The sequence below is a fragment of the Dama dama genome, chromosome 11 (genome assembly GCF_033118175.1).
Source record: "Dama dama isolate Ldn47 chromosome 11, ASM3311817v1, whole genome shotgun sequence".
Lineage (NCBI taxonomy): Eukaryota > Metazoa > Chordata > Mammalia > Artiodactyla > Cervidae > Dama > Dama dama.
In genome coordinates this window covers 32770227-32784090 of record NC_083691.1, presented here as the reverse complement: position 1 = coordinate 32784090, position 13864 = coordinate 32770227, and the positions used below count along the sequence as shown (strand labels likewise).

Below are 13864 nucleotides of genomic sequence, written 5' to 3'. Positions count from 1 at the left end.
GTGTCCCCCACTTTCCTTAGCTCAGCTCTGCAATGTCATCAGTCACAGCTCCAAGAAACGACATGTAGCCCACCTCCACGAATTCAGTGGACGATCCTAAGGGGCATAGAGGGGGGCATCAAGGCCTCTTTGGTGCTTGGGGAAGACGAGTGCTTAGGACTCTGGGGCACAGAGCTGGGCACAGCACCCAAGGGAAGGGGGGCTGCCACTAAGTTTGGGTCCAGGTTTCTCTTTCTCTGGCCCCACCAGGAGGTGGACCTTGGAGGGGTGTTTCTATGTCTGACCCTCCTGGTAGAAATTCGATGATGAAGGGTCATGCTGAAGATGAGCCTACCCTGGCTCAGCCGGGCCAAATGGTATCTGTTCCCGGGTGAAAGATGCTCATAGAGCTGAGGGGGCTCTTCTGGGCTGACCCCCTTCCCTAGGGTCATTTGAGAGCTAAGCCATGGAGGAGCCACTTTCTGTCCCAGGACTCCCGCTGAGACAGTCCCCTTCTCCTCTGGGGGTAGTGGGACACATCCTTCTCCTGGGGCCATCCTGCCACCTGGCTCACCCCAGGAACTCCAAAGATTGTGAACTCCAAAGATTCTTCCTCAGCTGCCCCTTGACTGTTTCTCAAGTACCAAGGAAATCCAGAAAGAAAATGCTAGCTGTGGCTGGCAAGTGGCCCAGTCTTCCGAGTACAGAATGCTGATTCAAATAAGCTCTCTTCTCTCCCATGCTTCCCAAACCTGGCTTCAGATTCCCCTCACCAGGGGAGTTTTTAAAACTACCAGCCTTCTGAGCTTAGCTTAGGCCTAATGATTTCTCTCCTGGGAGCAGGGCCTGGACGCCCATTGCTCTGACTCTAAACAACTACTTTTCCGGGGACAGGCTTCCTACTCAGCTCACAGGGTCCATCTTCCCTGCCCTCCCTCTGCAAACAGAGGGGAGTAGGTGGATTGCCTGAGTTACCCCCAGCCAGGCCTCTGGCTCACTCACTGGCTATTCTTAAGAACCACCAGTCTATGCTCATGTCTAATCTCAGGTTTCCATCCTGTTCAATGCACAGAAATAAGACCACTCTGTGAGGCCTGGGGTCACTCTCTCTGAGCTGTTTCACCAGGGCCTGACAGTTCAGGTCTCCGGAGAGAGCCCCCAGACAGTCCTGTGGCCAGCGGGCTGGAATGCGCCTCTCTGGATGTTTCTTAGATGGTTATTTCTGCACTGGAGCTGTGGTGAGGAGAGGCCCTGCGCATTCCTGAAGAGGGACAATGAGTCCGTGCCAAACCATGGAGCCTCGAGCAGAGATGAAGGGGTCCGGGAATAGGGCCCCGAGGTGGTCTCTGTGGAAAGTGTCCACACAGTGGTGGGTGACAGTATTATCTCCTTCAGCTCAGTGCTGTCCCCTGAACACAATCCATAAGCCTGGGTTTGTCCTAGGCTCCAGAGTGGACTTATGCCCCAGAAAAGGAAGTGTGGAGAGGGGAGGAAGTAAAAGTACTTCATGAGGGCTGGCTGAGGTCTGCTGGGTGACCAGGGTGGGGCTGAAGTCAGACAATCAGGATTCAGGTTGCCATTACCCTCTGGTTCAACTAGTTCAATTGAGGAGACCCACTGGTTCAACTGGCATGATGGAGGTACCTGGTGGTTCTGTTAGGGTCATGGGGGCATCCCATCCTGATCCCTGGTCAGGATCCAGGGGGAGAACACAGCTTGGGGTCTGTCACTTCTCTCCTCCAGTGCCCGCCAAATCAAGTCCACCTGCAAGAGTCTAGAACTCAGCCCCCTCTAAGACTGCTTCCCTACACCTCCCCCAGGGCACACGTATGATCCTAGCCTGTCTCATGCTTCTCCCTTACCCTGGAAATCTCTCACTGACAGTCTTCACCTACTAGAGTTCTCATTCTTCATTTAAGCCTTCTTTAAGTACTACCTGCTCCAGGAAGCCTTCTCAGGTTCTTATTCTGAGTCCCTCCACTAGGATTTGAGCTTCTATGATGGCTCAGTGATAACAAATCTGCCTGCCAATGCGGGAGATACAGGTTTGATCCCTGGACCAAGAAGATCCCCATATATAACCATTCAGCTTATGGTTTCAGAATTCCACTGGACCAAGGGCTCCTTGGAGAAGGACCTGGATCTAGTTTTCTATTCTCTTGTGCTGTGTACTTAGTAGCTCAGTCATGTCTGACTCTTTGCGATCCCATGGACTGTAGCCTGCCAGGCTCCTCAGTCCATGGAATTCTCCAGGCAAGAATACTGGAGTAGGTAGCCATTCCCTTCTCCAGGGGATCTTTCCTGATCCAGGGATCAAACCCAGGTCTCCTGCATTGCAGGTGGATTATTTACCGTCTGAACCACCAGGGAAGCCCTTCTATTCTCTTGTTGCCTGGTATAGTGTCTGATAGAAGATCTCAGGAGATCTCAACAATTTTTGGTAAACTAAAAATGAAGTTTGGCAAACCTAAAATGAAGGCTGAAGTCAGTACTGTTTGGAAGGTGACCCAGAGGGTCTAGGAGTCCCAAGGACATGATGAGTCCCACTTTGGGTTCTCTAAGTCTCCAGGCTGCGCCTTTGAAGATCAAGAATCAAAGCATCTCAGAGTTGGCAAGAACCTTAAAAGTCAATAACTGCAGCTCCCAGAGTGATAAATGGGAGGTATATGATGATCTTTCTGATGAGTCAACTTGGCTAAGGTTCTGAGCTTTTCAATCAAGTACTGATCCAGAGGTTGCTCTGAAGGCATTTTGTAGATGTGATTAAAGTCCATAATCAGTTGACTTAAGGGAGATTATACTAGACTACTGGGTAGACCTGAATCAATCAGTTGAAATTCCATAAAAGGTGAGCCAAGACTTTCCTGAAGAAGAAGAAACTCTGCCTGTGAACAGTAGCTTCAGCCCAAGCTGGATGGAGTTCCAGCCTGTCCTTCCAATGTCCTGCTGTATGGATTTCACTCGCCTAGCCCACAACTACCACTGCGTAATCCAATTGCTTGCAATCCATCTCTTAATATATAATCCCTGTTGCTTGTGTTTCTCTTACTGATCCCTGACTGCTACAGGTGACCCTGAAGCTGCTTCTGGGGTGAATCATAGCCCTGCCCCAGCCTCAGAGGAGAGTCTACCAGCTCTGAGACCATTGACTCTGACATTCCAGGATCAGATTCCTAAGGATTTTTCCAGCCCTACACAACCTTGTTCTTAAAATCACAGTCCCTAACTCATGTCTATCCTCAGAAGTCAGGTCTCCAGGTTATTTAGATCCTTGCTGCTCAAAGCATAGACTGTGGGTCAAGAGCATCAGCAGTCCTTTGGGGGCCTTGTGAGAATTGTAGACGCTCAGCCCCACTCCAGACCTATTGGCTCAGAATCTGCATTTAAACAAGGTCAACCCAGTTATCAAAGAAGACCATTGGGGAAGTATTAACCCAGGTAATTCTGAATTGCTGAGCGAACCTTCTCCAGGTCCCCCTGGGGAACAGTTGTTCTGTACAGATGGGGAGACCGAGGCCCACCAGGGTCATGCCTGTGTCTCCCATTAGTAGGAGGGTAGCAGGGAGAGAGAGAGAGAGGGAGAGAAGAATTTGTCTGAAGAGAGAGAAAGAACTTAGTTTCTAGCTCCCAGGCCAGGCTCCTGCCTTGTATTTCCCACATCCACAGGCTTCCCTCCTGAAGGCATCCTTGTGTGTCACTGGAGGAGGTGGGAGTGGGAAGCAGGGGCGGTAAGGAGCCACTCTGGTGAAGGGGAAGCTTGGGGTGTTGGCCCTGCTTGGTAGGAATCCCAAGGGGCGCGGGCCAGCTCTGGAAATGGGACCGTGAAGGCGTGCCTGCAGCAGTAGCAGCATGGGGTGGCTCCAGGTGAGGGGCAGGCCTCCTGAGCCACCTGGGAGCTGCCTGAGTATGGGCAGTTTCTGGACAACGGGGAAGTGTAGACAGACTGGGAGCTGGCCACATCAGCTGGGCCAGTGACAACTCTTTCAACAGCCACAAAAGACATTTGTCATGTACTCTCTGAGGACCAGAGGCTAACAGGGGAGTCAGAAGGGGGCCCCAGGCAAGCAGGACAGGCCAGTTGGCAGCCTGCTTTGTTCTCTGTGAGCCTGGGAAGTGAAGAGGGGGTGAACAACATGGAAAGAGGTGTCAGGAAACAGGGCTCCCTTCTCCTCCAATCAGAAGTTTCGTTTCCACACTCTTAAATGAGAGAGCTAACATTCTGATTTCTCTCTTGGCTAAATGCTCAGTCCTGAGGTCGTGATATCCTGAAGCTGAGGTCACAGCTGAATGCCCTGTGTGACCCTGGTACCCACCCTCCACCATTTGTGAGGTTCATACAGAGAGGAAGGCAGAGGCTCCATGCGGAGCAGGCGGCTGCACAATTCCATGAAAAGATAGAGCCCTGGGTGTGTAAGCCCTGTTACTGTCATTTTATATTTGTACAATCCTGGGCCAATTTTTGAACCTCTCCAAGCTTTCCTTGATCATAACAGAAGGATAAGGCTTGTCCTACCAGGGTAGTTGTGGGGATGGAGGTGGTGAGAAATGCCTTGGAGAGTGCCTGACATGTTACAGAAACAGGTCAGTTCCCTGCATCCAGGCAGGGGTGGAACGGGAGGGAGAAAGTGCCCATCTTGGGTCTCTGCTGAGGTTGCCTAAACCCAACACCATCTCAGTCAGAGCTGGGTCTCTTCCCTGGCTGCTGGCTGACGGCAGGGAAATCATTTTTACATTTTTTTTTATTACAAAATCAACTCACAGATTTACCGTTTGTGCTGCCAGCTGAAAGCTGTTTATGGTGGTGATTTGCACTACATTCATCTGTGCTTGTTTATGTTTTCTTTGAAAATACTTATTGTGTGTGTCCTGTCCACACTATGGCCAGGCATGTGTCTTCTATTTCTGTCCCATTCTTGCCCGCACGCCCTCCATGTCTCTGGCCTCCAATCAGGATGTGTGGGAACTGGACTGCAGGCAGGAGGTATGATGGCCAGAAGGACCTCTGATCAAATATACCCACTTTGTGGATGAAGAAACCAATGGCCAGAGGGGACCAGCAGCTGAGCTTAGTGGAACTGGAACTTTTGTCTCCTTGTTTTAGTCTAGGATGGGGTCTCCTCTTCACTCTCCCTGACTGGTTTGCTGCAGAGTCTGCCTGCTTATAGAAAGGAGCATGGCCCCTGAGCCTGGATATCAGGCAGACTCCAGGCATGAGCAAGGACCTGGGAAGCTGGGATGGGGGAGTGGGATTAGGAAGATGAAGGGAAGGATGTGGCAGGCTCTGGTCCCCAGTCCCACTGTCCCCACTTGTTAGGAAGAAGTAGGGGTAGCTGTGGTCATAGTAATCCTTAGGAAACAGAGCCATTCCCTTCTGTAGGAAAGGGGATAATACACAAGCAGTAATATTAATAACACTTATAACTGTAGATACTGTTTATTAAGTATATGGGCTCTTCCTTTACATTAGCCCATTTAATCCTAGGAGGCAGATGTTATTCTCCTGTTTTGTAAATGACAAAAGAAGTTCAGAGAGACCAAGTAACTTGTCTAAAGTCACACAGCTAGTAGCAGGGGGTGGAGGTGGTAAGTGGGGATGAGGGTTGAGAGATGAACCCAAGCTCCCAGGCTTCTAAGACAGCATCCATGTTCCTACACCAACCCCCAGGAAAGGCTGTGTAATCGAAGCAGGGGGCGGGGGTGGTCTATGGGCAGGGAGGACGGAAGTACTGACTGACAGTGGACAGCAGAACTGTTTCAGGCTGAGCTGGCTCTCCATCCCCATGGTAAGTCAAGAGAGGTTGGGAATAGCCAAGTGAGAAGCAGACAGAATGATGCAGGGGCTCATGAGGAAAACAGGCTGAGATGATACAGAGATCTTTAGTCTGGGCATCCAAAGTGTTGTATCTGCAACTTGCTATGTGAATTTGGGCAAGTCACTCATCTCTGTGGGTGTTTGGATGACTGCTAAAGTCTCCTTTCACACTTTTATTGAGGACTCTGGGATTTTAGAGGGTGGTAGGTCACTTCTGTATTTTCTTCCTTCTTGGAAAGGTGTAAGAAGTACAGGTTCCCTCATGAGCTCCCTGCTTGAATTCACAATCTAAGGATTCCCAGGCCATGTGGTGAGCCTTGGGAGCCTGTGTCTTGCTGAGAACAGGTTGGAAGCTGGGGAGAAAGGAGAACAGGTTTTCCATCCCACCTTCACTAGCTAATCAATCACCTGGTCTCTTGTCTTAGAGCCACAAGGATTCCAGTTACCTGCAGTGGGAGAACGGGTGCCTGTGAGCCCATGGCAGCCTCCAGGAGGGCCTGTACACACAGCTGTAGCATGTGGTCTGGGTTGATCAGGGATTCCGGCGACAGGGAGAAGAGGCTGGCTGTAGCATACTGGAGCAAGAGGCCCTCTCCTTCTGGGGAGATTTTGCCAGGGGGAAGAGACAAATCTTGGCTACTTAGCATCCCCAAGATACAAGGTCTGGGCTGGGTTCTTGAAACAGAGAAAAAATTGGCAAAAAATCCAAGGGCATGGGAATCAGAAAGGCTCCACTAAATTCATACATTCAAGTCACAAGGCCATGGTGAGTCACTGACACTCAGAGCCTCAGGCTCCTTTGCTGAGAAATGGGGATAATAATGCTCATCCTGAAGGGCTGGTGAAAGAATTGAATGAGGGACTGCAAATGAAATATATGTGTGTTAGTTGCTCAGTCGTGTCTTTGCGACCCCATGGACTGCAGCCCACCAGGCTCCTCTGTCCATGGGATTTTCCAGGCAAGAATACTGGGGTGGGTTGCCATTTCCTTCTCCAGTGAAATGTATACAGCTTGCCAAAGAGGAGTTATTAAGTGGTGGCTGCCATTGTTAACGTTGCTGTTGCTGCTGTTAATAATGATAAATAAATAAATAAAGAGGCAGAGTGAGGCTTCCCAGATGGTGCTAGTGGTAAAAGAACCCATCTGCCAATCCAGGAGACACAAGGGACATGGGTTTGATCCACAGGTGGGGAAGATCCCCTGGAGGAGGGCATGGCAACCCGCTCTGGTATTCCTGTTTGGAGAATCCCATGGACAGGGGAGCCTGATGGGCTATAGTCCATAGGGTCACAAAGAGTTGGACACGACGGAAGCTTGCCAAAGAGTAGTTAATAAGTGGTGGCTGCCATTATTATTGTTGCTGTTGCTGCTGTAAATGATAATAATAATATTGATAAAGAAGCAGTCTGCGCAAGTGGGAGGAGTGGGGGCCGGGGAGTCAGTTTTGGCTACCCCACTCCCATCACCTCTTTGGTTTCTTCTAAGAAAAGGGTGTGGCACCAGCTGATCTCAAGGTCCCTTTCTGCTCTGACAGTCTCTGGGCTATGAATAGATGAGGCTGGGGCCCCGGAGGAGTCTAATGACTCAACAGCTAGAGAGGTTAAGCTTTCCCAGAAAAGTGTTTCCGTTTGCATTTGATGGACTTAGGGCCCAACAAAGGAAGGGTTTCCTGTCTGGGAGACTAGGGATGAAGGAGCTGGAGGAATCCTTGCAGTCAGAGGAGACTGTGACTAACGAGGTGAATGACTAACTCAGACCCTGCTGACCTTCAACCAATCAGGGCTGCTCATGACCACCCTACGAGCTGGCATCACTAAGCACGTCTTGGCCATGCCAGTCCCAGCTGGCTCTGGGTTTCATGGCATATGGAGGCAGAGAAAGCAGCCAAGAAACTGGCAGAGGAAGGAACACTGGGCTTCGAGTCAGAAGTCCTAGCTTCTTGCTCTAACTCCACTGCTCACCAGCTGCGTGACTTTGGGGAAGTCCTTTCCCCTTCCTGAGCCTCCATGCCTTCATCTGCACAAGGGATCTAACAATACCTGCCCTGGCAACTTCCCTGAGCTATGAAGGCTGAGACTTAAGAGATGAGATGAAAGCACATTGTGAACACTAAGGCAATGAATGAATGGGAAATTTTGTCATCATTCTATCCCAGTAGGATTCCTGGTCCCCCAGGAGACCTATTTGGGTCCCCAAAGCGGTCAAGTGGACACAGACTGAGCCTTTGAGTTTTGAGTCAAGATCAGTCTAATGTAGGGCCCTTTCCAACCATCCAACCATAGCCCAGAGAGAATTTTCTTAGACCTGAGCCCATATGGACAGCTTCCAGCCAGGTGGCATAGCCAGAGTGAGAGGTGACAAAAAGCCAGGAATGGTTGGGTGGGGCAGAGTGGGCAGTGACAGTCTGGGGCCCCCACAGAATTAGGGTTGTGCTTTGATGCTCTCTCCTCTTGCCAAGCACCTTATAAATAAATAATCACCACAACCACACTGTCTGCCTCTGCCCGCAGCTTTTAGCATCTTTCTTGGTGAGGACTACAAGCACTTTGGGGAATGGCAGGAATGGGAGAGGAGGAAGGATGATGCCCTCTCATGTCTGCACACCTTAAACCCATCAATAGCGTTCTGTGAGTGCTCCTGTGTATTACTGGGTACTGTGCTGACACTAGGAGCAAAGAGATGGGAGCCACAGGGCCCTACCAACATGGAGGTTAATTACACCTCCTGTGGTTAAAGATACAAATACTCCTCCTGAAATGTAAATAGCCATGCAAAGCAGCCTACACTGTGTCACTCAGGTCTTCCTGACAGCAAGTCCTGCAGTCATCTAGAGCAGTGGCCTGGGATCATCTGGAAGACTTCAAGGAGGAGGTGGGGTTTGAACTGAAGCTAGAAGGTTAGCTTAGACAAGATAAATAGAAGACAGAGAAAAAGGACAACCATACAGGCATACTTCAGGTATTCTCAGGGGACAGTTGGGCTGCAGTGAAGAGATCATGTCAGTAAGAAGTGAGAAATTAAGTTGGACATAGGAATTGGAGTCAGGCATGAAGTCCTTCAAATATGGGATAAGGAGCATGGGATTATGGATTGCAGGGGAAGCAGAAGCCCATTGAGGGCTTCTGAGAAGGGAATCAGTATGGTCAGAGCTGTGCTTAGGGGAAATTCTTTCTGATAGCATTGTCTTTGTGAGCTGCCCTGAGGGAGAAGGAGGTTGGAGGTAAGGAGGTCAGTGGGAAGTTACTGTGGGGCTGGGGACCAGGGTACTGAGAAAGATGGAGGCATACACCAAGGGTGAGATATGTGGAGAGAGAAGTGGGTGATTTAAGGATGTTCAGTGCTCCTGAAACCCTGGCAGGTGACCGGGAGTGGAGAGGGGAAGAAACCCCAAACCAAACCCAGTCTGGTCCTTCCCAGGAAAGCAGGCTCCTCTTTGGGCAGACCGGAGTCTGACCAACCTGCCCCAAATTCCCAGCATCAGCAGGACGCAGAAGTGCCACCACTTGGGCCATATCCCCTCCTGGGGTCTTTTCCTTCATCTTCCAGAAACCATGTAGCATAGCTCCCTGTGGTCTCCAGACAGCAGCAGAATCTCAGGGCAATCCTGCAGTGGACAAACTGCAGGCAGAGCATCCAGTATTGCTTTTTACCCTTCTCCACTCCTGTTGACTCCCAGGAAAACACTGCCATCTTGTTACAGGCTATGCCAAATGGCAATGAGCCCCTGGGAGCTCAGCCAAGGTTAGGAGGGGTACCAGGGAGGGAAGCAGGAATGGGAAAGACAGAGGAAACAGCTCCTGGAAGCATCCCAGTGAGCTCTGGGGGAAGGTGGGCTGGGTGGAGTCCTTGAGATCATTTCAGCCAACCTCTCGTTGTCTGGAGGTGAACTTGAGACTCAGGCAGGGGAAGGGACCTGCCCAAGGTCATACAGTGGGAAAAGTGATAGAGCTGAGCTGGAATTGTAGTCTTGGTGGTGGACACGGTGTTCATTCCTGTTTGAACACTTGAACAGCACGTCAAGGGCCTCGCTGGAGATTCTTTCCTGGATATCCACTGTGTGCTTGTGTGTGTACCTGTGTATGCACCTATGCCTATATTGTGAGAGAGTCTGAGTGTGTGTGGCCTCTTACACCATGGTCTGCCCTGGCTGGAGGAAGGGAACTGGGGCCATTCCTATGAGGTGACTCTTTTCCTGGGACAGCAGTAAAGAAGGCAGACAGGGCTGGATCTGGCTTCCAGCACCAGTTCTGTTGCCCTAAGAAAATTAAAGGCACTGGCTGGCAAAGCCTAAACTCCTGGAGCTGGGCACACACACGCGTGGACACACACACACACACACACACACACACACACACACACACACCAAGCAGTACTCACAGCCACAGTTATGGAGTATTTCAGACACCCGAGTGGCCCGCTGTGCCTCGGAGTGCCAAGTACCCGCACACGCACGTCTCTCTAGAGCCCCAGCCGGTGTGGACACACGAGGGTCCGAGAGCCCATGTACAGAAACACGGTGGAGCCCTGCGCTCCCCACCACTCACACTCGGCGCCCTGCTCCAGGGCCCGACTCGGCCACACCCCTCCTCTTCAGCCTTCGCTGGCCGTTCCTGCCCCTCTCACACACTTCAGAGTCCCCTGGGGCCCTCTCGCAGCCTGGCAGGGACAAGTTAGGGCTGGCCCTGACGGAGATTCAAGTCCGGAGCCAGGATTCGACGCCTCCCCCGAGCCCTGTCCCCGCGGAGCAGACACGCCAGGCTGAACTCGGGTTTCTGAGAGCGCGGGGTTCTGCGCCTAGACCCTCTCGGGGGGAATCCCCCAGCCCCAGTCGGCTCCGGACTCCCCCAGAACCTGGCGCCCAGCCCCCTGGTCCCCGCCCCCCGCCCGGCGAGTAGTTACCGATGGTGGTGATGACGGTGATGGCGAAGTAGAAGGAGCCGGCGAAGCGCCACTGCACGCCGGCCTTGTGCGGCTTGAGGCGCAGCACTACGCGCTCGAGCTCCTCGTAGCCGCCCTGGCTGAGGTTGTAGCGCGCTCGCAGCTCCTGCTGCCGCAGCTCCAGCCGCTGCCGCTCGATCATCTCCGGCTCCGACTCGAGCGCGTCGAAGACCGCGGCGCCCACCAGCAGGTAGGTGAAGGTGCACACGATGAGCGCCAGCGTGCGCACGTTCTGCCGCTTCATCGTCCCGCCCGGGCCGCCGCCGGCCCCCCGGCGCCCCCGGCCCGCGCCCCGGCCGCCGCTGCTGCTGCCCCGGAGGCGGCCTGGGGCATGGCTGCGCTCGCCGCTCCGCGCGCCGGGCACCCACACCGCGCTCCCCGGGGCCGCCGCCGCCAACGCCGCCGCTGCCGCCGCGGAGCTGTCCCTTCAGCACCACCCACCGCCCTCCTCCGCCCGGCCCCGCTCCCGCCCCCCGCCCCCCGCCCGCAGGCCGCCTCCTCCCGCCAGCCCTCCCGCCCAGCCAAATAAGGACTGGGGAGACGCGCCGAGGGAGGGAGGAGGGGGGCTGGCGGAGGGGGAGGGGAGGGGGAGCGAGCGGGAGAGCCGCGGAGAGACCCGGCAGGACAGAGAGAGAGCGCGCGCGGGCGAGAGGGAAGAGACCCAGAGAAAGATAAGTAGACAGACAAACGCATATAACTACAGAGGAAGAGAGAGAGGAAAAAGAGGCGGAGGGGGGTGTGACGGACAAGCAGATAAAACCAGAGGGAGACTCACAGACACAGAAAAAGAGGAGGCAGGCAGAAAAACACAGACTGAGAGAGGTACAGAGGGAAAGAAGAGAGGTACAGAGGGAAAGATGGAAACGGAAAGAGCGACAAATGGGAGACAGAGACCTGGACAGCTGGAGAGACACTGATGCCACAGAAAAGGAAAAGCGAGGGAAGCGGAAAGGAATCGGGTAGATCAAGCCCCGACCCCACCCCAGTCCCATCCCTCCACCAAAGTCACGACAGGGAATAGCTGGACTGGACCCTGGGCCTTGCGGTGCTGCCCTCCACTATGTGGATGAGGAAACAGAGAGGTCCAGTGACGTGCGAGGGCACACGGTGAGTTGGCGTCAGCACTAGGACTCAGCCAAGCTTTCCCGCCTCCCAGGCCACAGGCCCTCCCCTGTGCCAAGCTGCTGGCTGTCTTAGAAACAGGAGGGCACAGCTGTGGACCAGGGCACGCATGGGCCAACACCCAAGGGAAAGCCCTGTTCTCGTGAAATGTGTCCCTTCCCGGGTCAGCACAAAGCCTGGAACTGGATGAGGAAGCACAGGCTGGTAGCCTGGGACAGTGGCACCCAGTCCCAGGTGCCATGTTCCATTCCCCAGGGGCCATCAGGGACAGGCTTGACATCTAAAGCCTCTGTCCTGCACCAGCTAACCGGGCTGGGCTGCCAGGGATGGCACTGGATACCACCATGGGGCATCCCCACAGAACTGGGATCTAGCTGGAATAGGACAGGTGGGGGGCCCAGAGCAGAAGGCTCCCTGACCACCTGGAGGAGGAACCGGGAGACCTCCTCCTTATGCCTTAAAGTCTTCATTTGTCAACATGGTGCAGTGGCGGTGAAGAGTGCAGGCTGTGGGACCCAGGCGAGGCGTCGCTGCCCCTCTCAGAGTCTCGCTTCCTTATCTCCTCGATGAGGTGTCACAGCAGATGATCCCAAGCCTGCTTAGCTCCAGACAACTCCAGACTTGGATGGGCTGAGTGAGCAGAATGATTGGAATGCGAAATCCGCTGCCAAGAAGGGTCAAAAAGTCTTTCACAGGACCCTGGCATGGGCCACGAGAAGAGACATGGGAGAGGCCCCAGGGCCCCTGACTGAGGGTGGGCTCAGGAGGCAGCCAGCCAGAAGTGGGAGTGCCATCAACCCACATCCTGGGCTGACTGTCACTGTGGGTCACTCACTACACTGCTTCTCCCAGGAGGGCCACCAACCTATCCCTTCCTTCCTCTGCTCATTCAACAAGTATGTATCAAGCATCTGCTGTGTATCAGATGAAGCTTGTTACATTCACTATCTCTAGTTTTTACCACAAATCCTGAAAGGAAGGAATAGTTATGTCCATTTTATAGATGAGGAAATTGAGGCCAAAGGCAGTGCAGAGAATCCCCCAAGGGCATGCAGCTGGGAAGAGCCTTCTTTCTGCCTCCCAAACCCATGTTCTTCTCCATAACTCTTTGAGCCTCATTTTTCCCCCCACTGTAAATGGGATAGCTACTTATACTAGCTCTTGAACAGATTGTTGTAAAGGATCAAAGAGGCTGGCATTCATGCAAATCAGACAGTATGAGGCTATATAACTTCTCCCCAAAGACTCGGGTCTCTGACCAGAGCCTGGTAGGAGGGCCCTGTTGACTGGACTTTGTCCCCTCCTCCTCCCCTCAAAGTTCTTTGGGTTGTATCAGGTTCTTTGATCTGCCACAAACTTTCTGGTCCTGCCCCTTTGGCCCTGAACTCATCTTACTGCAGATTTTCCCTCCTGGCATCTTCTGGCTCTTTGGAAGAAAAGCACTGCCTTTCCTGGCTTTCCAGGGGTGGAGGCACAAGTTAGGTTCTACCTAACTAACCACCCCAGAAGCCAGTTCCCCCTAAGCCAGTCTAGAGGAGCAAGTGGTTCACCAGGTCTGGTTTTCAGTGTGAAAGGCTACGTGTCCAGGGTCTGTTCACCTCTGGCTGCCAGGCCAGACTGCTGTGCAGAAGAAAGGTGATATTATAGGGGAAGAGCTTTGGAAAAGGGAAAAAGCTCTCTTTAGGGGCAAGGCATTTATTATTAATTATGATGAAACTTGTTCTCACAGTACTTCAGAACCAGAAAGACCATTAGAGATCATCTAGCCCAACCTTCTCATGTTATAGATGAGGAAACTGAGGTTACATGGGGTCCAGGACTCCTGTGCCATGGCTGGGGTTTTTCCCACTATCCCCCATTATGCTTGAGATAGGACCTCTGCCAACAGAGGAGCCCAGTGACCCTGGAGCCCAGGAGGGCAGCCTAGGTCTCCTCCTCCTGCCCTTCTTACCTTCCCTCTTTTAAGGAGGGGGAACCAGTTGAGGTTTCTGTGTAACCTCCCAGGACCTACA

At 53.0% G+C, this 13864-nt stretch overlaps 1 protein-coding gene across 1 annotated transcript in view; it reads right to left on the bottom strand.

Annotated features, from left to right (window-relative positions):
• The window catches only part of KCNK3 (potassium two pore domain channel subfamily K member 3), a 38880-nt gene extending 27906 nt beyond the window's left edge, over positions 1-10974 (bottom strand). Inside the window, exon 1 of the mRNA XM_061156218.1 lies at positions 10692-10974. Coding sequence (XP_061012201.1) covers positions 10692-10974 — 283 coding nt within the window. The remainder of the gene's footprint in view (positions 1-10691) is intronic.
• Positions 10975-13864: the final 2890 nt, after the last annotated feature.